Genomic DNA, 24042 nt, shown 5'->3' on the forward strand with positions numbered 1-24042 from the left:
GGGTACCCAAGGCTGAGGAGGTGGAAGGCTTCCCTGCTGGGCCTGGGCAAGTCTATGTCAGCTCTCCAGGAGGAGGGGCTGGGGAGACACCACCAACAGAACTGCTAGGCCAGGGAGACAGCCTCCACAGCCACAGTCCCCTCTTCCTGGGTGCCCTGAGTCAGTCACAGGCTTTAGTGTCCACAGGATGACCAACCACCCTGGTTTACTCCAGCCTGAGGAGGTCACCAGGATTCAGGACTTTCAGCTTTAGAGCCAGAACGAATTAGCTGCCCCCTCGTCTCTCCCCAAACAGTGCTGGTTGGCGCGTTTTCCCTCCCGTGCCTCACCTGCTTTCACAGTGACCATCGCTGCTGTTGAGGGCCTACAAGCACAAGGCCAGTGCCACCAGTGGCCTTCACCCTTCCGGCTTCCTCCTGGCCTAGCCACAGCAACGCAGCTGGTCCATGGCCTCCATTCTCAGAAGTCTGTCAGCTGCCTGGGCCGGGCTCAAGTGCCCTCCTACAGGCCATGACCCAATACCTGTGGGGCGCCTACTGTGCACAGGATGCACAAGAAAGGTCCCTGCAGTGAGGACACCCCAACAACTACCACTCCCCAGGGACTATGTGGTGCTAGAGGTATGCTGGGGGTGGAAACAAAGATGCAGATGTACAAAAGGGCATGGCATGTTCCCAGAAGGCCAAGCAGTCCAGGGAGGATGGAGAACCGGGCAGGGCTGGTAGGGAGGGCCAAGAGGTGCACTGGAGGGGTCAGTGACAGGCTGGCCTGTCACACTAAGGTACTGTCCTCAGCAGACACAGAGGCATCAGTCAATGAGGGGGTCCACAGGCCAGGAAGGATCTGGCCCCTTCCCAAACCACATGGGAAAAGTAAGCTTCTACCCCATTCCCAGCTGGTCTGGGGAAGTGGTCCCCCGCCTTGCCTTGGGTAGAACCCTCCTGTGCTAGTCCAGTCTCTCTCACCCTTGTCTACACATTACAAATGCCTGGGCAACCCTTAAAACTCCCCATATCCAGGCTGCAACCCAAGCCAATTATATCAGAGTGGATCAGGGTAAACCCCACACACAGGTATCTTTAAAAGCTCTGGAGGGAATCCCGATGTGGAGCCAAGGTTGGGAGCCCTCTGCTAGCGGGACGTGGGGATGAGGGGGGGCCTGCTCGTCAAGGAGGTTCTATGGTGGGGGGGCTTGCCAACCGCACCTGAGCGGGCCAAGGACCTGCAGAGTCCCCTCACCGCCATGCCACTTCCCTCCTCTCCCATGTGTCACATGACACGAAAGGACACAAAAAGGGGAGAAGGAACTGACATCACACCGGGGAACACCTTCCACCCTTGTTTGCAATATGCCCGTGTGCTGAGGGAAAGACTGAAAGGGGAGGGGAGCCCTAGAAACCACAATGAACTAGGATTTCAGAAGGCATTTGGGGCCATACCCTGAGAGCTCCAGGGAGCTCGAAGGGAGCCCGAAGCCGCTACTCGGCAGGGAATTTCTGGATCTGAAGCAAACTAAATCTGCAGGTGTTTCCTCCTCTTCCAAGTACACCAGCCCTAAGGCAGAGCCGAGTTCTGGGCAGACCAGCCAAAAAGGGTTATGTCGTCCCCTAGTGGCAAGATCTGAGTACTCCTTCCATTCTCCACTCCAGAAGCTCCTCCTCAAATTCTCTCTCCCCCTTCAAATAAGGAAAATACTTCAGAGCAGAGAACCTGCCATGTAAGGTGCACCAAATGCGTTACAGCCCTTTACCCAATCCCAGAAAGCTGCCTTGGTCTCCTGCAACTCGTCCCGAGCACGGGTGCAGTGTTTTATCAGCCTGGGCTATGAAGCCGGACAGAAGAGGGGTTGGTTCCTCCAGGACTCCCTGTGGGGCCTTGAGAAAAGTCACTAAAGCTCCATCCCTTCATCTGCACAAAGGAAATGACACATAGCCTAACTCAGAGGCTTTGTGACGATTAGAGGGACGACCCGGGAAACTAACCATGCCTGACTTCCAGTAAGGGCCACAGGCAAGCTAGCAGTAGTCAAGGTCTGGGCTCTCCTCTGAGCAAATATGACATCCTACCCTTCAACAGACAGTAACAGATCATGCTTCTCTCTTTGCTTTGGCTCCAGGCCTAATCAGGGATTCCCCAGAGTGTTTTTGTGGGGCTTCATGACTTGCATGTGTCTTTTTCTTGGCACTGACATTCTACTGACTTGTTCTTGGTTCTCACTTCTTTATATTTCACTGTCTTAGTTATTTCCTCTAAGTCTCCTTAAATCTTTCCTGGAATAAGTTATAAACAAATTAAGACTTGATATTTTGGACTTGATAAGTTTTGCTCTTCACTCATATATGCTTAGTTCGCATGTTTTCAAATGCTATAGTCTTTGATTAAAACAAAAGCCTCTGGGGCTTCCCTGGTGGCGCAGTGGTTGGGAGTCCGCCTGCCGATGCAGGGGACACGGGTTCATGCCCTGGTCTGGGAAGATCCCACACACCGCGGAGTGGCTAGGCCCGTGAGCCATGGCCGCTGAGCCTGCACGTCCGGAGCCTGTGCTCCGCAACAGGAGAGGCCACAATAGTGAGAGGCCCGCGTACTGCAAAAAAAACAAAAAAGCAAAAAAACAAAAGCCTCTGTCTACCGCTTCCCTGGTGGCGCAGTGGTTAAGAATCTGCCTGCCAATGCAGGGGACAAGGGTTTGAGCCCTGGTCCAGGAAGATCCCACATGCTGCAGAGCAACTAAGCCTGCGTGCTACAACTACTAAGCCTGTGCTCTAGAGCCTGCAAGCAACAACTATAGAACCCTCGTGCCGCAACTACTGAAGCCCACGCACCTAGAGCCTGTGCTCCGCAACGAGAAGCCACTGCAATGAGAAGCCCGTGCACCGCAACAAAGAGTAGCCCTCGCTCGCTGCAACTAGAGAAAGCCCGCGGGCAGCAACAAAGACCCAACACAGCCAAATATAAAATACCTAAATAAATGTGGAAAATAAATAAAAGACACACATCAGAATTACCTTAGAGACTTAAAAAATATTCTAATGCAGAAGGTCTGGGGTAGGCCGGAGGAATCCATAATTTTTAAAAAGTTTCCCAGCTACTGCTGAGGCAGCCAACCCACCCCTCATCTCGGAACAGTGTTTCAGAATCTCTGGCCTGAGAGAAAAAAAGGGTCATTGGTTATGACGATGAATGTCAAATTCCTTTACAAAATGTAATTTTCTAAATAAAATAAACAGCAACTTTATTCAACTGATGTGTTTCAAAAACAATGAGTGTAAAGCCAAATTTGCAAATCAAACCCATTTAAACTCATCAGGGCAAAGGACAGGAAAAATCCCAGCAGCGAAGCTTTCTATAAAATGAAGACTCTCCTACTTACTTGGTCGTGGAGTTCGGCTTTTCTTAAGGTTATCACACCTGGAGTACACATCCACGGAATGAAGATTCTCCAAATTCCTTGACAACCCACCTGTCTTAAATCACAATAGGTACACCAAAATCCTGTACAAGGTCGCAGAGGCGGCTCCTGGAGATTCTTGCACCTGAGAATTCACCCCAACTCCACTAGAGGGTGCTCCTTCCCTGGCCTGGAGACCCTGCCCTACACTCTGAGGACTGTGGAGACAAAAAAGTGTGTTGCTCACAGAGCACTGAAAGCCAATGTGTGACAGGGAAGGGCAAGCACACGATGACACGAGGTGCCCCAGGGTCTCCAGACATACTGTGGCTGCTGTTCCTTAGCTCCGGGTGGTGAAGACCCACGAACTGCCCCCTCTATTTTTATTACAAAGTAGGGAGAATGGCTCTGAAGGTGCAGCACGAAGGAAGGCCTTACTTCTGGTTCGTCGAGGCCAACAATCACTAGAAAGGCAAGTGTGGAAACAGACTGGTGTACATTACAAATAGGTGTCACATCAGCCAACAGAGGGCAGAGGGTGGGAGGAGTTTCTGCCTCCCCAGAGTTCAAGTCCAAATGGCTTAGCTGCTCCTTGTACATCTTCTTCTTCCAAAGTGCACTGTCTGGTAGGATCCTCAGGTGCCCAGGCTCAGAGCCAAGTCTGTGCAGTTTAAAAACCCATTTCATGCACTGCTAAGAGACCTGTGCTGGGTCCCTGGGATGGCAGGGGTGCTGGGTATGATGGAAATTTCCAACTGGGCCTCCCCAAAGTCAGAGCTAGGTCTGAAGATGCTTCCACCCCTCTGTCCATCCACCAGGCCAATGTTTTCACTCTGGCAGAGCCTTCAATCCTTTTATGAAGGGATCAAAGATTCCCCTTTCCTTGGAAACCCAGGGCCCCTGTTTAGCCCAGACAAGTAAGAGCAACAGAGATCCTACCAAAAGTGTGAAATCAGTACCCAGGAAACTCATGTTAAAAATCTGTGACAGGGCTTCCCTGGTGGCGCAGTGGTTGAGAGTCCGCCTGCCGATGCAGGGGACATGGGTTCGTGCCCCGGTCCGGGAGGATCCCACATGCCACGGAGCGGCTGGGCCCGTGAGCCATGGCCGCTGAGCCTGCGTGTCCGGAGCCTGTGCTCCGCAGCGGGAGAGGCCACAACAGTGAGAGGCCCGCGTACAGCAAAAAAAACCAAAAAAACAAAACCTGTGACAATTAAGAATCATTCCCCCAAAAGGGATCTATGCCACAGATGTGCCTACAAAGATCAATACTGCTACAGAAACAGGTGGGGGGGGGGTGGTAAAGAAGGAAGGTGGAAGAGAAAACACACAGAAAAGAGAAAGATGACAGAAGATAGTCCAAATGACAAGAAACAAAGACGGGAAGTAGGTAGGGCAAGACAGTCAAAGGTGGGGTTAATACTGACCAGGTTTACAGTTCCTCTGGGAAACTGTGAGTGTTATTTATGTCTTGCCATACTGAGCCTAGGGCTGGTAGGGCCTGTGACAGATGAAAAAATAGGCTAACCAGGTCTTTCTGGTACTTTCAGTGATTAGTCTCCTTGAACAGACTGGCTTTACAATAAATTCCACAATACGCCGGGTACCGGTACAGCCTTAATCTAGGGTTGGTCCGAGAAGGAAAAAGGTCCTGGTCCCTGAAAACAGAGTCTTACAAGGACATACACACCAGAGACGTCTCCAGGGAGGCATGTGCCCACACTGGCTGGGCAGAATGGAGGCTTGGCTGGCAGTTGCTAATATATTTCAAGGAAGGGAAGAGAGCCAATTATTAATTAGAGACACTAAAACTAGAGATGAGACTGTAAAAGACAAATCACTAACCTTTGCTCACAGCTACCTGATAAGGGGCAAACACCCACCAAAGCCTGGGCACGGGTGCCAGGCTGCAGTCTTAAAAGCCAACCATTAACTACTGGGAAAAATATCGGTGACTAGGGTCTTCAGTTTCAAGACTGACCATTCCCAGGGAGTTAACAGTGGCCTTACTTTAGAAAGGAGAAACACCCAACATCCATGATGTGGAAAATCTTGCTTTCAGCAACAGTGCCAATGCCTCTGTTTCCTCTAGGTAGCTGCTTCCGGGGAAGGACGACGAGTATTAGCAGTCAGTCATTGGCATGTCATTATTTTTTGTAAGGGTGTGGGGGAAGGTGGCTAGTAGCAAGAGCATGTGAACCCACCTACTGTAGTGGGTGCAGGAAAAGAAGACCTCTTTCCCCTCCTCTCTTTGCTTCTGCTCTAGACTATCTACTAGGAGCCAGAAAGGCCAGTGGATGGCAAAGAGTGGACAGTCCTGTCTGCAAGCTCACCGTGAAAGCCTTCCTGGGTGCACATCAGCTATGAGGACAAAAACCACCAAGGCCATTCTCTTCCTCCCCTCTCCCTGGTCCTCCCTTACCCTTGCATCACTTCCTCCCCCAGTGAGAGTGACAGTGAGCATGAGAGAGAACAGACACTTCGTTCATTTCCTAAGCACCACATCTTGGTAGCACGAGTTTCCCCTCCAAGATGTCACAAAAAACAGAGGTTTGAAACTCCCACCAGGTTGCAGGTCACAATTACTTCTGAGTGGTCTTCACAGTTAAGATGGGCACACATTTCAGAAGGCAGCCTCCGGGCCTCCCTCTCTTTGCACACTCACACTCACACACACTCTCACGCCGTGGGACCGTTGTTCAGCCACGGGGCCTGGCTGGCTCAGGTCAGGTACTGCACCACAAGGAACATGACCACACAGGTGACCAGCATCCCACCGATCATGAAGTACTTGTCCTGGAAAGCTCGCTTCTCGATGAGCCGCATCACTGTGTTGGACAAGCCGAGCATATTGGCAATGTCGAGGATCTTCTTCTGGGTCCCCTGGGACAGACGAGAAGAGGAAGAAAAACAAAGATCAACTCCTTCTACCAAGGATGGGTGAATGTCATCACAAGATGGGGCTTTACCAACAGACAGTCTCCTGGTCATGCCTAAAGCATACAAGCAGCAGCGGCCACCAGAAACAGATCACGCTCCTATCGCCAAATGACTTTTGGTCAAGGTTGTAGAGCAAAGCAAGGGGGAAAGGAAAGTCTTCCACAAATGTGCTGGAACAGATGGTGTATAATGAGTATCACATGTATGTATCACATACACACACGTACATATATGTCTGTATGTAATATATTAGTGTTAAAAAAGACCTTTGATTCATATTATACATAAAAATTAATTCGTTCGTAGAATTAAACAAAAACGCTAAAACTATAATAAAGCTTCTAGAAGAAAACAGAAGAATGTCCCCAAACTGGAAACAATCCAGGTGTATATCAACCAGAGGATGGATTAACAATGTGTGTTCTGTGCACAACGGGATACTGCTGGGCAATAAAAAGGACCTGATTACATCATGTAACAATGCGAATGAGCCTGGAAAACATTCCTGAGAGGAAGAAGTCACACACAAAATCGTAATGTGAATACATTTACATTAAGTTCAACAACAGTCAAAACTAATAAATGGTGAAATCAATTAGAACAGTGGTTGCCTGGGGCGGGCGGAGGGAACAGGGGTAGACTGACTGGGAAAGGGCACAAGGGATCTTTCAGGGGTGGTGAAAACGGTCTCTGCCTTGACAGCAGTGTGAGTTACAAAGACGGATGGATGTATTTGTCAAAATTCAATGATCTGTACAAATAAGATCTGTATACCTCACCGTATGCACATTATACCTCCATAAAAAAAGTTTTAAATTAGAATATTTTATATTGAAAAAAAGGCAACATCAAAAAACTTCTCTCTGCTCCCTGGCTCTAAAATGCTTGCGCTCAGCCTGTGTACTCTGTAGAGGAGAAACCGCAGGGATTCTGCTGAGTACAACGTATGGGTCTGTGTCCACGTTTATAAGAGAGTTTGAAGGGGGCAAGATGGAACCACAGAAACACAACTGGCAGACACCAACCCAAGGACCTACAACTCCTTATAGGAATGTCATCACCCACCACCCAAAACAAAAGAGTATTTTATTCCTAAACCAACAGCCCAAACCACCCAGGCCACCCTTCCTCTCTGCTTTCTAATTTTCATTTTTAAGCACATTCAATTTCGTATGAAGTAACAAATATAAATGAAAGCTGGGCAGACCCCAACTTAACTTACACACATCACCAACTGCATCTGTATGACGGCATCTAACCTAATGTCCTGCAACCATTTTTTAAGTGAACACAGTAATGAGCAACTGAGAGAAGATGCAAGAGAGGTGAGAACACAGGCATCACGGACAGGAGTTCAAGACCCACGCTCTGCCCAGACAATGATATACAAGCCTCACGGAGAGAGATCACTCAGGTCAAACTTTATCTCTGCCAGAGACCAGAGACATGTTTTTCCCATAACAATGATGGTATAAACTAGACTGTCACTAAAGACTCCGCTTAGCTCTGAAAGAGCAGATTATTTCATCACTCTGTGAAGTTCAAGTACCAAGCTTCGAAAATCACTTGAAAATTAACATAAATTTCAAAAATGTTATTCATTTTCCACCCCAAATCAAGGCCCGGTTCCTTTCAAATGGTTTGGGCAGAAACTTCCCTGACAGAAGTGGGGTAGGAGGCAGGTGGAGGGAACCAAGAGGCAAAAGACAGGTATAGTAGGCGTGCAGAGGAAACGGAATTAGAAGCCTCTCATTCCAGCCCCTGACTGCCCACCAGACTTCCCGGCGCTTCACCTCTGGGGGCAGTGTCGGGGCAGAAGTTGCTTGGACTCCTCAGTGACACCAGACTTCGGGAAGAAGCTGACATGTGCTTTAACAATAAGCTCTGACCCCCAGCGGGTCAACTTGAGTGTGACATGGTGAGTCTCGTCCTAAAAGGGTTTTACTGTTTTTCTGAGATATGGGAAGGAGGCCAGCAGTTTTCTAAAGAAAGGGAGGATTAACCATCATGTATCAGTTTAGATTACTGCAGGTGGCTGTTCTGAAAGGGGGGCACCCATGGAGCTGTCAGAGACCACGCTTCCAGACCATTTGAAGCGCTGCGGCCATCAGCAAGAGATAAGTGTCACTCGCAGCTCGTCTGACCTTCTCCTGGGTAAAGGTGGCAGGCGCTGCTCAGAAATGTACAGAAGTCCCATGGAGCTGACAGGCTCAACACAGTCCAACAAAAACTAAGATAAAGCTCACGCTTCCGAGTGACTGCTTCTCACAGCTCAGTGGCTGGGAGGGCTTTGTCCACTGGGGACCACACCCTGATAACAGACACAGCCCACACCCCATTATCCATCAGGGTTGACACAGGAAAAGGGCTGAGGCTGAAACATCATGACTGACATCAGAGGCTGTGTAATGTTTCTGTAAACCACTCCCAGGGGTTTTGAGTCTCAGCCAACGGGGCAGGGCTTCTAGGAATACCTGTTGCGAAAGAGAGAGTGAAGAGTCACTGGGGATCACCAGCCTGTGCTCTAGAAGGCACCCGCTGCTAGTCAACCAAGGCAGCCCTAAGACCCCCTTCAGTTGCTGCAGTACAGAGGTCTCGGCTATAAGGCCGTCCACCGGTGGGCGCGGGGTGGGTGGGGGGCGCCACACAGGAAAACCGAAAGAGAGCGAGAGGCCAAGTACAGCTGCGTCTTCCCTCTTGAGAGAGCGGATTCTGTAACAGAATTTCCCAGTCCATTACTGCTTCCTCTCATAGCAGCAGTCACTTTACATTAAGTTCAGGAAATGGAAAAAGACCTGGATACCAAGAGATGCCACATTATGGTTCATTGCAAACACAAGAAACACCTACTGGCAAAGGGAATCTGGCTCCTTTTGGACTCATAATAATTCAATTCCAACAGAAAGGAACCCAAACTCAAAGGCTCTGTCTCACTATCACAGTTATCACAATTTAGGGGTATGCGATCAAAAGGTAAACGCAGGTCCCACACTTTTGGATAAAGCCAAAACAAAAGGCCTTCTCCCTGTCCCCCAAGAGGGCCCCCACCTTCATGGTCAGTCTCTGGGCCCTCAGTCCCTCCAGAATACTGTGCCCGCCTCCAATGAGGTCATCCATGCCGTGGTGAATTTTCTGGAGGGAGGAGTTGAACTGCAGTGATTCATCCATTGGTATGGTGGTGTCGGAGTCCTGTGAAAGAAACGCAGGCGCTTGGTTACTCTGCTTGCTGGTCAGCTCCAGGGGCCCCACCACATCTGACCGCTGTGCCTCCTGGCCAAGGTCACGCCGGAAAAACAGCCAGAGGGAATGGTGCGAGAATCAGAGGAACTTAACAGAGAAGAAAAAGCAAAGATCTGGGGTGGCCTCTGTTCACTCAGAGGAAAAGGAATTCTCAGACCTATCACTCTGCAAGTGGGTTCCACCACACAAGTCTTGTTCATCCCTGCCTCCATTATCATTCCCCCAACTTAGGAAAAACTCTATTCTTCTAAGACCTTGCTGGGCTTCTCCTAAAGGCTTTCTCTGACTCCTTGCTAACTAGCTTATTCCAAATGTTCCTTTACTTGGCTTTCCCTCAGTGCAGTGTTAAAGGTTTGCTTTTGTCCTCCGGCTATTTTATCTACAGCTTATCCCTCCAATTAGACAGACTGACTAAGGAGAGAAGAGACTGTTTTCTATTAAAAGCCTAATGGTGTTGAGGATGGGTCTATCCACCTGAGCAGGGAAGAAAGTCTATAAAGAAACGAAGGGAGAAAAAACTAATACTGATCAAGTGCTTTCCACTCTGCATGCTCTTTACCCTAAGCTCACTTAATCCTCACTCTACCCTTACGCAGTAGTTATGATATTATCCCTGTTTTAGATGAAGAAACGGAAACCCAGAGAGGTGGAATGACTTGTTCAAGAGTACGCAGAGCTGGTAAGACGTCCAGCGGGGCACGAATCCCAGTGCTGGGTGCAGAGCCTGCCCTCTTAACCATCCTGTAGGGAGAAAAGCAAGACCAATCCCAGGGCTCCACTTTTACACGGCAAGTGGGAAGGACACAGAAGCAGGGCACGACCAGCCACAGCACTGTCTTCTCTCCCGCCTCCTGACCATTACAAACTCTTCTGCCAAGCAGTGCCACTTTTACCACTTTCCATCATCATGAAGAGGTTAAAGCACCTTTTCTTGGCTGCTCAAGTTCACAATCATTTTTCATTCAGGTATACGTCCCCCCACCCTAACACGGGAGTTTCTCAGAGGTAGGAGTCATGGTTTTTAATTTACACACGCTTTACTCTCGGTACCTTAAATAGCATTCTGCATAAGCTGATGCTCTGTGGGTCAAGACTCCAGTGTTTGAATCAATTAGAGACTTCTTTTCATTTATCTGACAAGTATTTATTGAATGCCTTTTATATACAAATCTTTCTTACCCTCCCATCTGAAAAGGTATAGCTGATGGGCTGTTATCTCTCAGAAAAATGTATTATACCTCCCGATCGTAGAAAGACCAGGAAGAAGTTCATTCGGCCAATCAGTTTTTATTAAGGGCCCAGTGTATGCACAGCATCACACTAGGCTGGTAAGAAACAAAATAATTCTGAGCCATCATCCATGGCCTAAAAAGGCTGGAATAACCAATGCCACCACCTTTTCGTGTGTTGTACAGTTCTCTACTCTTCTGAAAGGCAGCTCTGCTTACCATTATACCACCAACACATGTTCATTGAACTTCTGAAGTGTTAATCACAGTTACCTGACTGCTTGCGCTAGAGAAACCAAACTACATAGGCACATTCTGAAGCACCTGGGGACATTATTCCAAGTGTGGACACAGCAAAGAGAGTTAAACATCTGCAAAGTGGGAGCTGATCTGAATTCTGATGATAGGCTTAGAAAGCTAAGATCTTTTTAGAAAATGAAACTCTCTGTAAAAACAAACAAAACAAACAAGCAACTCTCCCCCCGCCACACACCAAGACCCACCTAATTTGGTGGAATACATATGCAGGACACGACAAAGGCCAGTACGTTCTACAGCCATGTGTGGGAAATGATCCTCTTGAGACCAAAGGACACGGACAAGGGCGTCCTAAGAAATCCAACGTGCAAACCAAGAGGCCACTTTCAAACAGGCTCGAGTCAAGCAATCCCACTAAAATGAAATATTTGTTAACAAATCCCTCCAAACTGCCGCTCAGACTAGGGGCAAAAACATTTTAATGCATCTGACACTGGAACCACACACACACACACCCCCCACACCCCCCCCCCACCAATGGCAACTGCCTGAAGGCAGCTTTGAAACGCTGCCCTCACTGCAAACAGCCTAAGTTCTAATCATCTGTCTCGATCTGATCAGGAAAACATTTCCACCATGTGAATGTCCACCTCTCTGCATCGGACCAGTCAAACCAGGTAATTTTCACCTCTGCTCGTTCCCTCAATTTAACTGCTTCCTCTTCAGGTTTTTGTGACAGAGAAAGAGATTCCCTGCTTAGGTCTAGTCTCTGTGGCAATGCACAAAGTCTGCCGTCACTTCCGGTTGCTCTCCTCCTGTCCGATCAGTCTGCTTCAGACACCCCCTAAAAGACCGCCGCTCAGAGCCCTGAGCTGCAGCTCCCACAAGCTGTCGAGTTCCCGCAGATCCCACCCAGGAGCCTGGCTTACATTAGTGGTGAAGGTGCGGGACAGAAGCTCTTCTCGCTGTCTTTCCTGCTGCTCCTTTGCGTATCGCTGATGCTGGAAGTTTCGGAGAGCAGTCTGCAGGTGCTGGACATCATACTTTAACTGGTCGACACGACTAGAATTGACAGAGAGATTAAATTCCAGGAGTCCAGAGCAGCAATGATTGGAGGTAGCCAGGCTTTGTCTTCAGGAAAAAAGACACTTCCCCCTACACCACTCCCTGCCATCCATCCCCCACAAATAATCTGATTTTGATCAATGATGTTGAAAGTAAAGAAGGAGCTTGTGGTTAGAGCAGGGTGGTAGCACATGAGATTCCAGCAGCTTTACTTAAATATCTGCTGGTCTCTGATTCTGGATGCATGACAGGGAACAGGTGACAGGAAGCAGGTTTGATGACCTCTTCCTGACCTTCTAGGGGTTATATCACTCTCCTGGAAGAAGCCCAAGGGCATCTTTGGAGTAAAGCATCTATGAAGTTTCATAAAACTTTTGGGAGCAGGGGCTGGGGTAGAGATGGTGAGGGTGATTTCATTTTAATTTCATGGGGGTGTATCAAACATTAGATCAGTATTTCATTATAAATACACCGACCGGAGTGATTAAGAGCAAGATATTTCCACCCAAGAATGTAGTGGGAACCAAAGAGCAGACTGAAACTCCCCGGTAGCATTAGGTTTCAAGTGGCCATGGGTCTGGTCAGAAAAACAGTACTGGGGGCAAAATTTCTAAATGACACCAACGAGAAAAGGAGACATGAGGCTTCTGAGCCACTAACCTGACAGGCTTTTTATTCCTTTTTTTTTTTAAATTGAAGTATAGTTGATATACAATATGATATAAGTTACAGGTATACAGTATGGTGATTCACAACTTTTAAAGGTTATACTCCATTCACAGTTATCACAAAACATTGGCTCTATTCCCCGTGTTATACAACACAGGCTTTTTACTCCGAGGGGGTACCACTCAAAACAGAATTGTGCTCTTTATGGGACTTTATCTTTTCATAGTCTCAGTTTTTCAATGTATAAATGGGATTTTCAGAATATGTGATGGCCTCCCCTGGGAGAAAGGCCTGCTGTGATAGGCCTGGGGTGTCAGAGTACTCACAGTTTGGCATTCTGTCTTTTGTTAGGAGGCTCCTTGCTGGACAAGATCTCCAGACGCTCTAGATGGCTGAATACCTGGTCTATGCTTGCTTGGATTTCGTTTTCTACTACTGCACAAAAGAGAAAAAAGAATAATTACTGGAAAAATAATAAATACAGTCATTTACCTTATCCCTTTCGATACACAGTCAAAATGACCTCTTTTCCATTTCTAATCATGTACCAACGAGATTGCTGGGAAGGCAAACAGAGTCAAAGAATAACTGCTGGAAGAATAATAATAACAGTGAACTTAAATTGGAAGAAATCAAACGTATCTTTTTTCTATATCAAATGAACTCAAAAATATGTATTTCAAAAGGAGAAAAATGCATACACTAATGATGATGGGGAAAAAATTCAAATTATAGTAAGTGACTGTAAACGTTTCAAAAAAAATATATATATATAGCTGTTAACGCCATAACAACGCCAATTTTTTAAAAAGCTGAAGATACATCTGTAGAAATAAATTTCCTGCCTTTAGAAAATAAAATGAACATTTAAAGATTGTCCAAATAAATATTTTAAGCAAAATGTAATATTTTCTGATACAAAGTGAGGCCTCTTTTCATTTGAGATTATTTTCAGATATGGGTTATAAATATCTCGTAGAAAGACTGCCAACTGAACTCCCCACAGAACATAATGAGGTTAAAAAAAAAAAAGTGCAAAGGGAAAGATTTAGTATGTGAAACATAGAGAAAAGTTCCCTTAAGAATGGGCAGACTGATGTTGGAGTCCCCAGAATAGACCGAATATCAACAGGAAAGAATCCACAGAGGTAACGATATGATAAATACAGTCATTTACCTTATCCCTTTCGATAAACAGTCAAAATGACCACTTTTCCATTTCTAATCATGTACCAACGAGATTGCTGGGAAGGCAAACAAAGTGAACGGACAGAAGCAGCTGAACTGCGCAGAAGGCGTCCAGACTGCCTCCTGCCCGAAACAGAAACGACAGCAGAGACAGAAATGTCACCTTCCTAGGAGAGCCCACAGCTAACGAGCACGGCTCAGAACAAGGTGCGGCACAGGACGAAGAGACCAGGTGCTTTTGGAGCTGCAGAAAGCGGACGTGAGAAAACAGGAGAAATGGGCACGGCGCCAGCCGAGGAGTGAGAGGAGGGGACTGCATCTGCAGTGGGTGGGGGATCAGCAATGCCTGTGTGACCGACTCAGAAAAATGACCTTTTCTTACAACAGAGAAGAAACGAAAACACAGAAAGCAGCACTCTTCTAAAAGGAAATCACGGTGTGGGAACTAAACCAATTAATATTGCTCATCGTTTCTGAATAATCCGCCTAAAAAGCCACAGTTCTCAGCTCAGAAGAAATGGCCAATTCCAGTTAAACATCTCTGAATTTTTATGGACCACATTCCTCTACAGACTAGGTAATGAGATTAAGACAGATGGAGGAAAGGACTTCCATTCCCATAGGGCCATGTCAGGTTGAGTGGAGGGGTAATGGGGGATAAGACTTGTGGGATTCCAAAGGGCACAATCAGGAAAATCAGTGACTTTGCCATAGGGTTTTTCTGTCCACCCTAACAACAGAACTCATTCCACGCTGAATCATTAAGCCCCTGAGGCAGAAACGCAGTCAGGAAACCCAGCCCATTAGCACCGTGTCATCAGAGAAAGGACTCTGGTCTCCATAGTTAATTACTCACAGTGCAGAGACTGCTTGTCGGCCGTCTCCAGGCGTCCCATGTGAGACTGGATCTCGTGGACCTGCCTATCAAAGGAAGAGGGAGGAAATGAGTGAGACAGGAGTAATCAACAGCGTTTTGGTCAGGAAAGACAAATTTTCTAATGCCAACATCTAGCTGATTTAAATTGACAGTATCGCTGAACTGTAAAATTTGTATGTGGCGCTTCAGGTCACATGTTTTGGCACAGTTTCTAATATTTTAACATTAATATTAATAATAATACTGACAGGCAGCGTTTAGTGAGTGCTTACCACATCTGAGACATTCTGCAAAGTCAATAACCCTATGAGGAAAGTACTATTATCATCCTCATTTTGTAAATAAGAAAACCGAAGCCCAGAAAGGTTATGTAACTTGTTCAAGGTCACACACCAAGTGATAAACCTCGATCTGGACCCAGCCAATCCTACTCTCTGTTCTTTGACCCAATGTGCTGAGCACTGGTCTGTACTAGGGAGAGTCAAAGGGCAAGAGAGATATAATCCTTGTCCTTGAGAAACAGTGTAATTAGGAAGGACAGGCCAGATAGACTTGTAAAGTCCCAAGAAGATTTAAGAGAACACTAACACATAGAAGTGTAAACAAAAAGAAAGCTGAGGAGCTAGGCGCAGCAGTGCTAAGCAAAGGCAATGAACAGAAGAGTGAGCTGGGGAAAGCTTTGTGGGTGAAGGGAGTTCTCAACATCATTTTGAAGACGACAGACGTGATTTGGTGAAGGAAGATGTGGAGAAAATGACATGCAAAAAGGCCTGCAAGGCACATCACGTGCGTTACCAGCAGGCTGGCCTGCCTGAGGGTTGGGGTCAGAGGGAAGAAGGGGATGAGGGATTAGCTGGAGGAAACCATTAGAGGAAGGCCCTGAAAGATACGGATCTCCTGTTTGGTCAACATCTTTCCCTGGCAATATGAGGAGACTGCCATCTCACTTGGAAACGCCGACACTGCACCCAGAACCTCTGGCACGGTCCCGGACGTCAGGCCCCAGAGCACCTTTTGGAGGCTCCCCGGGGACTGGGCAAGGTCACCTACCCGCTGAGCCCTTCCGAGCCGTCCTCTGTGATCAGTCCTGGGGATACTGTTTATCCTACTCCAACAATCGCCTCCTGGTGCCTCTGGTCTCTCCACGTGAGAGCCACATGAGAGGGACCTGTGAGCTCTTCCATCATCACCAACCCTTGAGGGAAAGGTCAGCAACCATCCTCCACCGTGAGCACCACAAACTGTGACCCCAAATTTACCAATGTGAGTCAGGAGCCCAAATTTCATTTGAACTTGCCTCTAGTCTTTTCCAGGGTGTCCCTGTGGCCTCTAAACATGACCCATGACCCCAGAAGCAAGAGCAGCTCTCTAACGACTCTCAGAGCGCTCCTGGGCAAGACCCATGGTCCTGAGAGGCACCAGGAAATCACTCCTAGAACCTGCTACTTCAGGAAGGCAAGTCTGGATGCTTCAGAATGGAGGCACGTGGACATATGGAGGCAGATGTAGAAAGGCAGCTTGAAGAAACCAACATCTGGATCAGGGCAACCGTGAAAACAGCCAGAGAGGACTGGATGGCAATGCTGAGATGGAAAAGAGAACTAGGACTTCCCTGAAGGTCTGGATGTGGGCAGTGAGGTAAACTTCTAATGGCAGTGGGAAAAGAATGGACTACAATAAGTGCTGATGGCTCAGCTCGTTATCCACATGGAAAAAAGACACCTCATGTAATAGTACACAAAGATAAACTCAAGATGGTTTAAAGCCTAAATGTAAAAAGTGAGGCTTTAGAACTTTCCGAAGAAAATATAGGCGTGCATATTATGACTTCAGGTTAAAGAAGGATTTCTTAAACAAGACAAAAACCAAAACTACCCCCAAAACCCCACAAACCACAAAAGAAAAGACTGATAGATCTGGCTACATTAAAACAAAACCCTTTTTACACCAAAGGCACAATTTACAAAAAAAAAGACAGGCAGAGACTGGAAGATACCTGCAGCAGGTAACAAGGGAATAGTATTCAAAATGTATAAGGAACTGCTACAAATCAATAGGAAAAGTCAAACAAAGCAATTTTTAAAATGGGCAAAGGGCAACTGACAGAAAAGGAAACCCAAATGGCCAATAAATATATGAAGAGACTCTCTTCTAGTAATCAGGAAAATGCAAATTAAAAACAATGACATCATGGTGGTGCAGTGGTTAAGAATCCGCCTGTCAATGCGGGGGACACGGGTTCGAGCCCTGGTCCAGGAAGATCCCACATGCCACAGAGCAACTAAGCCCGTGTGCCACAACTACTGAAGCCCGCGCTCTGCAACAAGAAAAGCCACTGCAATGAGAAACCCGTGCACGGCAACGAAGAGTAGCTCTCGCGCAACTAGAGAAAAGCCCGCGCGCAGCAACAAAGACCCAACACCATCAAAAATAAACAAAATAAATAAATTTATTTTAAAAAATAATAAACAATGAAATCATATTTCTCCCATTAGATTGACAAATATTTTAAACTTTAAGGATGAGGGACTCATAGCAGGCAAAACCATGGTCCCCAAGGGATCCTGGGAAGACTTCCAGGTTCCACCAAAGGACTGCCTTTGGCGCTGTGTTTTGCTCAGTGTTTTTTAAAAATCAACGTTTGAGGGCTTCCCTGGTGGCGCAGTAGTTGAGAGTCTGCCTGCCAATGCAGGGGACACAGGTTCGGGCCCTGGTCTGGGAGGATCCCACATGCCGCGGAGCAGCTGGGCCCGTGAGCCACAGCTACTGAGCCTGCGCGTCTGGAGCCTGTGCTCCGCAACGGGAGAGGCCATTGACAGTGAGAGGCCCGCGAACCACGATGAAGAGTGGCCCCTGCACGCCGCAACTAGAGAAAGCCCTCGCACAGAAACGAAGACCCAACACAGCCAAAAATAAGTAATTAATTAATTTTTAAAAATCAACGTTTGATTATGAAATTTGCACATGATTCTGTGCTCTAGTGAGTGCTTAGGATATTGTACCACAAAACAAATATTAACATTTTTCATTTAGGCTAAAGTAGTAAGATGAATTTGTCAGGGATAAAACACATTTTGTGTAAAACAGATAGCTAGTGGGAAGCAGCCGCATAGCACAGGGAGATCAGCTCGGTGCTTTGTGACCACCTAGAGGGGTGGGATAGGGAGGGTGGGAGGGAGACGCAAGAGGGAGGAGATATGGGGATATATGTATATGTATAGCTGATTCACTTTGTTATAAAGCAGAAACTAACACATCACTGTAAAGCAATTATACTCCAATAAAGATGTTAAAGGAAAAAAACCACACATTTTGACTTGAGGTTAAAAAAAAAGTCAAATGCACAATATAGACTGGCATTCAACTTTGGGAGCCATCTGCTAAAGGAACCCTACCAATTAAAGGTTTCTCCCAATGGAAGATGAACAGGACGGCTGGAAAAGAGTTTAGAAGTCAAGTTATGAAGAGGAATGGTCAAAAGAGCTAGTGATAATGATCCTCTGAGAAAAGAAAAGAAAAAACTAAACTAAAATGGGGCAGCTGGGGCTCTTCAAGTATCTGGAGATGACATACAGAAAGAGGAGTGGGCTTGTTCTCTGTGGCTGCTCCTTAAGGGAGACCCAGAACCAAAAGGTACAAATTTCAAGATGACAGATTTCAGCTCAACCCCGGGAAAAATGAGAACAATTACAAACTCTCTCTTCAAGAAGAGGGGAAAAAAAGAGCTCTGGCATGTTTAAGCACAGAGTACATGAACTACCTTGAGTTTTATAAAGGGTCTTCCCGACCAAAGTGAGTTGGAATGGAAGATCTTGCCAGTCACTTTCAATTCCGAAATTCTACGATGACAGCAGGAGATAATGCCCATACCCACAAAACCCTATAAGCACTCTTCAGCTGGCTTTTACTGTTTTCTAAGCTACAATGGATAAACTTTAAATTGCAGGGAAATGTTACTGACTTTTTCCATCCAATCTCTATTTGCTTTGAATGAACTGAAAAAGTTAGAGCCAATAAAGCGATACAATCTCTACGTGTCATGCCCGAGAGGAAATAAATGCAAAACAACAAAGTAAGCATGAATGGCATGGTGGGAACTGCCGTGCCGAGTGGCAGATCTGTTTTATACTGAACTGGGAATTCGGACACACATTTGAAGCCAATACGAAACAGCTGCTACACAAGCATGACTTGGGAGTGTGGACACTAGAAATCAGAAGTCCTAGCCCTGCCTAGCATGGGGTCCATGGTGGGCATGGGTGAAAACATAACCAAGCAGAGACCTAGTAGCAAATAAGCAAGGGTCACTGTTGCTGATTAAAAAAAAAAAAAAAAAGTCTGTAGAAGATCTAGGAAGAATTTAAAAACATAATTGTTTTTTAAAAGTCCATGGAACTACCCCACCCCCATCATATACACCCACTTTGCACCCATGCTGCCTCTGACCAACTTGAGCAGGAAACAGGGTTTTGGAGTAAAAAGATCTGAGCTGACGTTCTAGTGCCACTGTGCAGTAGCTGAGGGACACTGAACAAGTCATTTAATTCCCTGGTGCCTCGGTGTTCTCAACTGTAAAACGGGCTACTGATAATCATAATTACTTAAAGCGTAGATCCAAATGCAATATGGAACTGCTGTGTAACCCATACAGCACCATACAGAAGTTTGTTGTTTTTACTCAGCTTTGCTTAAAAGTAGTGGGAACCATCTGGGCATTTTCACTCACCCACTTTGCCTCTACTATATTTAGCCTCTCATCAGAAGGGAAAATCAAAAAAAGGAAAAGCTGTTTTTGAGATAAGGTAGCAGTCTTTAAACCCAGCTGTTCATCAAAATCACCTGGAGAGCTTGTTAAAAATAGAGCTTCTTGTGCTCCAAACCTATTGAATCAGAATCTCTAGTGATAATAAGGTCCAGGGCACTGAATGATCCTGGACAAATATGGGCACCTTTCCAAGCACTGGGATCTCAAAAATAGAAGCCTGGCTATTAGCTCCTCTATAAAGTTCATCCTAACACAGTATTATTTAAGTGCAAAATGTTTAACCTGTTTTTCATCTTTTTTCTCTTCATTCATTGTTCAGGTAGTTCAGGCGTTTTCAAGATACACACTTTAAAATGTTGATCTAATTTCAATGTACTTTCAGGGACGTGGCAAGAGATAACTATAAATTGGGTTCAAAGTTCCAGTAAAATTAATACTTTCAGTTACTGCTGTGTCAATTCAGCTGCAATCACTAATTTCTGCAACTGCAAAAGTTAACTGCTGATGCGCACAGGATTCTGTGTGTTTCCTTTTAAAGACACTCAATCACCAGTATTATGGAGCTGAAAGGAGCCTTACAGTTTAATCAGCCCCAAACCTTCATTTTACAGATGAGGAAAACAAGGTGAAGAGGTCTAGAGCCAGAATCCCCAGTCCTGGTTCAGTCCTTGAGGGGAAAGGAGGCAGATCAGAATATACTGCAGCGTGAAACAAGGTAAACTCCCTAAGGGCAGGGCTGTACAGTTAGCACTGGGAATGGTGCCTGACACAAAGCAGGTGCTAAATAAATGAATGAATGAACGACTGCATAGTAGAAGGCCTAGCAGTGGTTGGCCAGATCTTGCCCCTTGTCTGTTTTTGTAATAAAGTTTTATTGGAATACAGTCACATCCATTTGTTTACATATTGTCTTACAGCTGCTTGCCCACTATAATAGCAGAGTTGAACAGCGGCTACAGAGACCGGATGGTCTGTAAGGCCTGAAATATTTACTGTCTGGCTCTTGACAGAAAAAGCTGGCAAGCTCTGCTATAGACTCCAAGGGTCTCCAGAGTTTGAGGGTAAATCACTGGAGGCCTGCAGAGGTAAGTAGTTCATCTACACTCCACAAATCTTGTTTGGGACACCGTTGAGTATTGCTCCTCTAAGTTTACATAGAATTGAGCTTCCTAGTTTACTATGTGATCAGCCACCTGCTGCAATGATAACAGGTAGTCTGAGACTCTGTGAACAAAATTATTCTTAAAAATAAACTGGGTCGCGGCCTCCTTAGCAACATCCTTTAACCAAATTAACTAACCAGATGAGACTGTACATCACAGATCAACTTCAAAGCACCTCAGTCCATTGAGCCTTATTATTGTAAAAGATCTGCCCTTTCTTAGTAACATGAGCATAATTTCCTGTTTCATTCCTTTTCCAACTGACTCTCAGATCTAGTTTTTAAAGTTCCTTCCTATAATTTTTATATGAGAATAAAAGTGTAAGACCAATTCTGTCATTTCAATACTATTACAAAGTAGGCTCTACATTTTCACCCACCCAAACCAAACACTTAATCAACAAAGTAAAAAGAAAGAAAAGTAGAAAATGAAACAGCAACTTAATGAAACATAAACTTAGAAAATGAAACAATAACTGGATCATCTTCCTCTTATTCTAATGCTCCAAAGTATTGCTTTTGTTGTGAATTCATTAGAGAGGTGGGTCCCCATTTTCTTTCTTTCCCAGGCCCTGGAGGTGTGATTTTAAGTGTTTTCATCAGCACAAAACTACAGCATATATTTGAAAGTTGTTAGAATAGGATAGGTATAGGCATACACTCCAAAAAAATGGAAAACAGAGACTCAAACAGATATTTGTACACCAATGTTCTCAGCAGTATTATTCACAACAGCCAGAAGGTGGAAACAACCCAAGTGTCCATCAATAGATGAATGGATAATGAAACGTGGTGTGTGTGTGTGTGTGTGTGTGCGCGCGCGCATGTGTGTATCCACAAAAGAATATTGTTCAGCCATAAAAAGGAACGATGTTCTGATACACGCTGTGACATACATGAACCTTGGAAACATTATGCTAAGTAAAATAAGCCAAATATTATATTATTCAACTTATATGAGATATATAGAATTGGCAAATTCAGAAACAGAAAGCAGAACAGGTTACCAGGGGCTTGGGGAAGAATGGGGAGGTACTGCTTAACGGGTACATGAGTTTCTGATTGGGATAATGAAAAAGTTCTTGAAATGGATAATGTTGATGGTTACACGACACTGTGAATGTACTTGATGTCACTGAACTGTACACTTAGAAATGATTATAGGGACTTCCCTGGTGGCGCAGTGGTTAAGAATCCGCCTGCCAATGCAGGGGACACGGGTTTGAGCCTTGGTTGGGGAAGATCCCACATGCTGCGGAACAACTAAGCCCATGTGCCACAACTACTGAGCCCGTGTGCCACAACTACTGAAGCCCACACGCCTAAAGCCCAAGCTCTGCAACAAGAAGAAGCCACCGCAAGGAGAAGCCCGCACACCACAACGAAGAGTAGCCCCCACTCACCACAACTAGAGAAAGCCCGTGTGCAGCAACGAGGACCCAATGCAGCCATACATACATACATAAATAAATAAAATATAAAAAAAGAAATGATTATAATTTTAAATGGCAAACTAAATGATACTGGTAACAATTAAAAATTAAATGGTTAACTTTAAAATGGTAAATTTTTACGTTAATGCATGTCTGACCACAATGAAAGATAAATCATCCCCCCAAATACGACAGGTATGATCTTATTTCCATATTCAATTACACATTTCAGCAAGTTCCAAAAATGCAGGACAATATGAATAAAGGACACTACCAAGGAATTTAAGTTATGAGAAGCTAAACCAAAATTCAATTTCCTTAAAGGTAACCTGTAACCAGATATGAATAACAAGTACCGCATAATACTGAATGCTATCTGAGCAATTTCTTTGTATTATAAAAATACAGTCTTTAGTATAAACCAAAATCAGAATAAAAGAAAAAAAATCACAGTGTAGAAGCAACAAGTTTTGAGTCAATAAAGAGTAGGGACTAACATCATTTAGGAGCTGTGAGCTATTAATTAAACTTTTTCTGACGACCTTATCCCGGTGATGGATCCTTCTAAATTACTTAAGGAGATCCTGCTGGTACTGCTCATTTACCTTCCACCTCATTGTGCCACACATTAGACCTTTTTTCGTACACGTCCTGACTCTCCAACTAGTAAACTCTTCTGTGCCGGGGCCCTGAGTCCGCACCAGCTCTACCAAATCGGACCATAGAGTTGGCAGGTGCTGGACAAAGTGCGACTTCCCCTTCACCTAGTTTACCCAGCGGGCAGTCATGGCCTCCAAGGTCCCCGGAGGCATTCGGCCCAATGTCCTCGGGCACCAGGTCGGACCCTCCGGCCTCCGCTACCTGGGCATTCCGTCAAAGACTGAGCACTTCCGAGCTGCTCCCCCCTGCAGCGCCCGGACGGAAGGACTCGGCCTCCATACCGGCGGACGCCCGAGGCCCCAGCCAGGGGGCAGGCCTCGCCCAGCCTGGCTTTGCCCCAGCCCGTGCCCGACTCGTCCCTCACTTGTGCGTTTGCTGGTACAGCGGCTCCATGTTGCCGGCCCCACCGGGTACCGCGCTGGCTTCCACAGAACACGTACTCACAGCCCCACTTCCGGCTTCCGGCTTCCGGTCTCAGGACCCTCCCTTCCCTGCCGGCTAGGGCTGCCCCAACGCGCGCCCTACTGGTGGTGACTGCGAGAAAGGGGAAGGGAAACGAGTAAAGGGGCCTGGAGAAGAAGGCTAAGTGTAGTCAGAGGTTCTGCCTCAGATGGGAGACGAGGAAGCCTAGGTTTTGGCCGGAGGCCGTCTCCAGCATTGAGTCAGGCATTGGTAAGGGCAGTCGTAAGGTACCGACGTGGGGTCCTCAGAGCAAGTTTGGAGACCTGAGGACAGCAGTTCATATTTGCGGGAGGAAGTGCGGGAAGATTCCTGCTTGGCTTCGCTTCAAACTGTTTGTTGAGGGTCTGAAGATTTCACTCTTCGCTGGAGTCTCTGGTGCAAGCATCTCCTGTCTCGTCCCCCACCCCATTTATCCGTCTAATAAACCCAGAGTGAATGAGTGGTTACCATGTATCACATGTTCTGTGGAGGAAACCGGTTCTTCTTGCCGTCAAAGAGGTCTTGGTATAGGAAAGGAAATAAGATGTGTGTACAAATAAACATCTACAAGGTAGAAAGTCTGAAGAGGTTGAGTGAGCTGGAGTCGGCTCCAGTGAGAGATTCAGGAAAGACAATGTAGGAGGTGGCATTTGAGTTAGGACTTGAAGGATTTGGACACTTGGCTCTCCACGTAGACCTAATCCGTTTCCATCCTCCCAGGCTTATC

At 46.2% G+C, this 24042-nt stretch overlaps 1 protein-coding gene across 2 annotated transcripts; it reads right to left on the minus strand.

The window, feature by feature from the left end:
* Positions 1-1165: 1165 nt before the first annotated feature.
* Positions 1166-23486, minus strand: GOSR2 (golgi SNAP receptor complex member 2). Of its 2 annotated transcripts, none has more exons than XM_079905452.1 (6): positions 23239-23486; positions 14834-14898; positions 13116-13224; positions 11985-12117; positions 9377-9517; positions 1166-6271 (listed from the first exon to the last, which is right to left on the minus strand). In XM_079905452.1, exons 1-6 carry the CDS (start codon positions 23265-23267, stop codon positions 6110-6112), a joined length of 639 nt encoding a protein of 212 aa, XP_079761578.1. In that variant the 5' UTR covers positions 23268-23486; the 3' UTR covers positions 1166-6109. The 2 variants fall into 2 exon arrangements, with proteins under 2 accessions (XP_079761578.1, XP_079761579.1); XM_079905453.1 differs by lacking the exon at positions 23239-23486 and adding an exon at positions 15905-16767.
* Between the last annotated feature and the right edge of the window lie 556 nt (positions 23487-24042).

Source organism: Stenella coeruleoalba, assembly GCF_951394435.1.
Source record: "Stenella coeruleoalba genome assembly, chromosome: 19".
In the NCBI taxonomy this organism is placed as follows: Eukaryota; Metazoa; Chordata; class Mammalia; order Artiodactyla; family Delphinidae; genus Stenella; species Stenella coeruleoalba.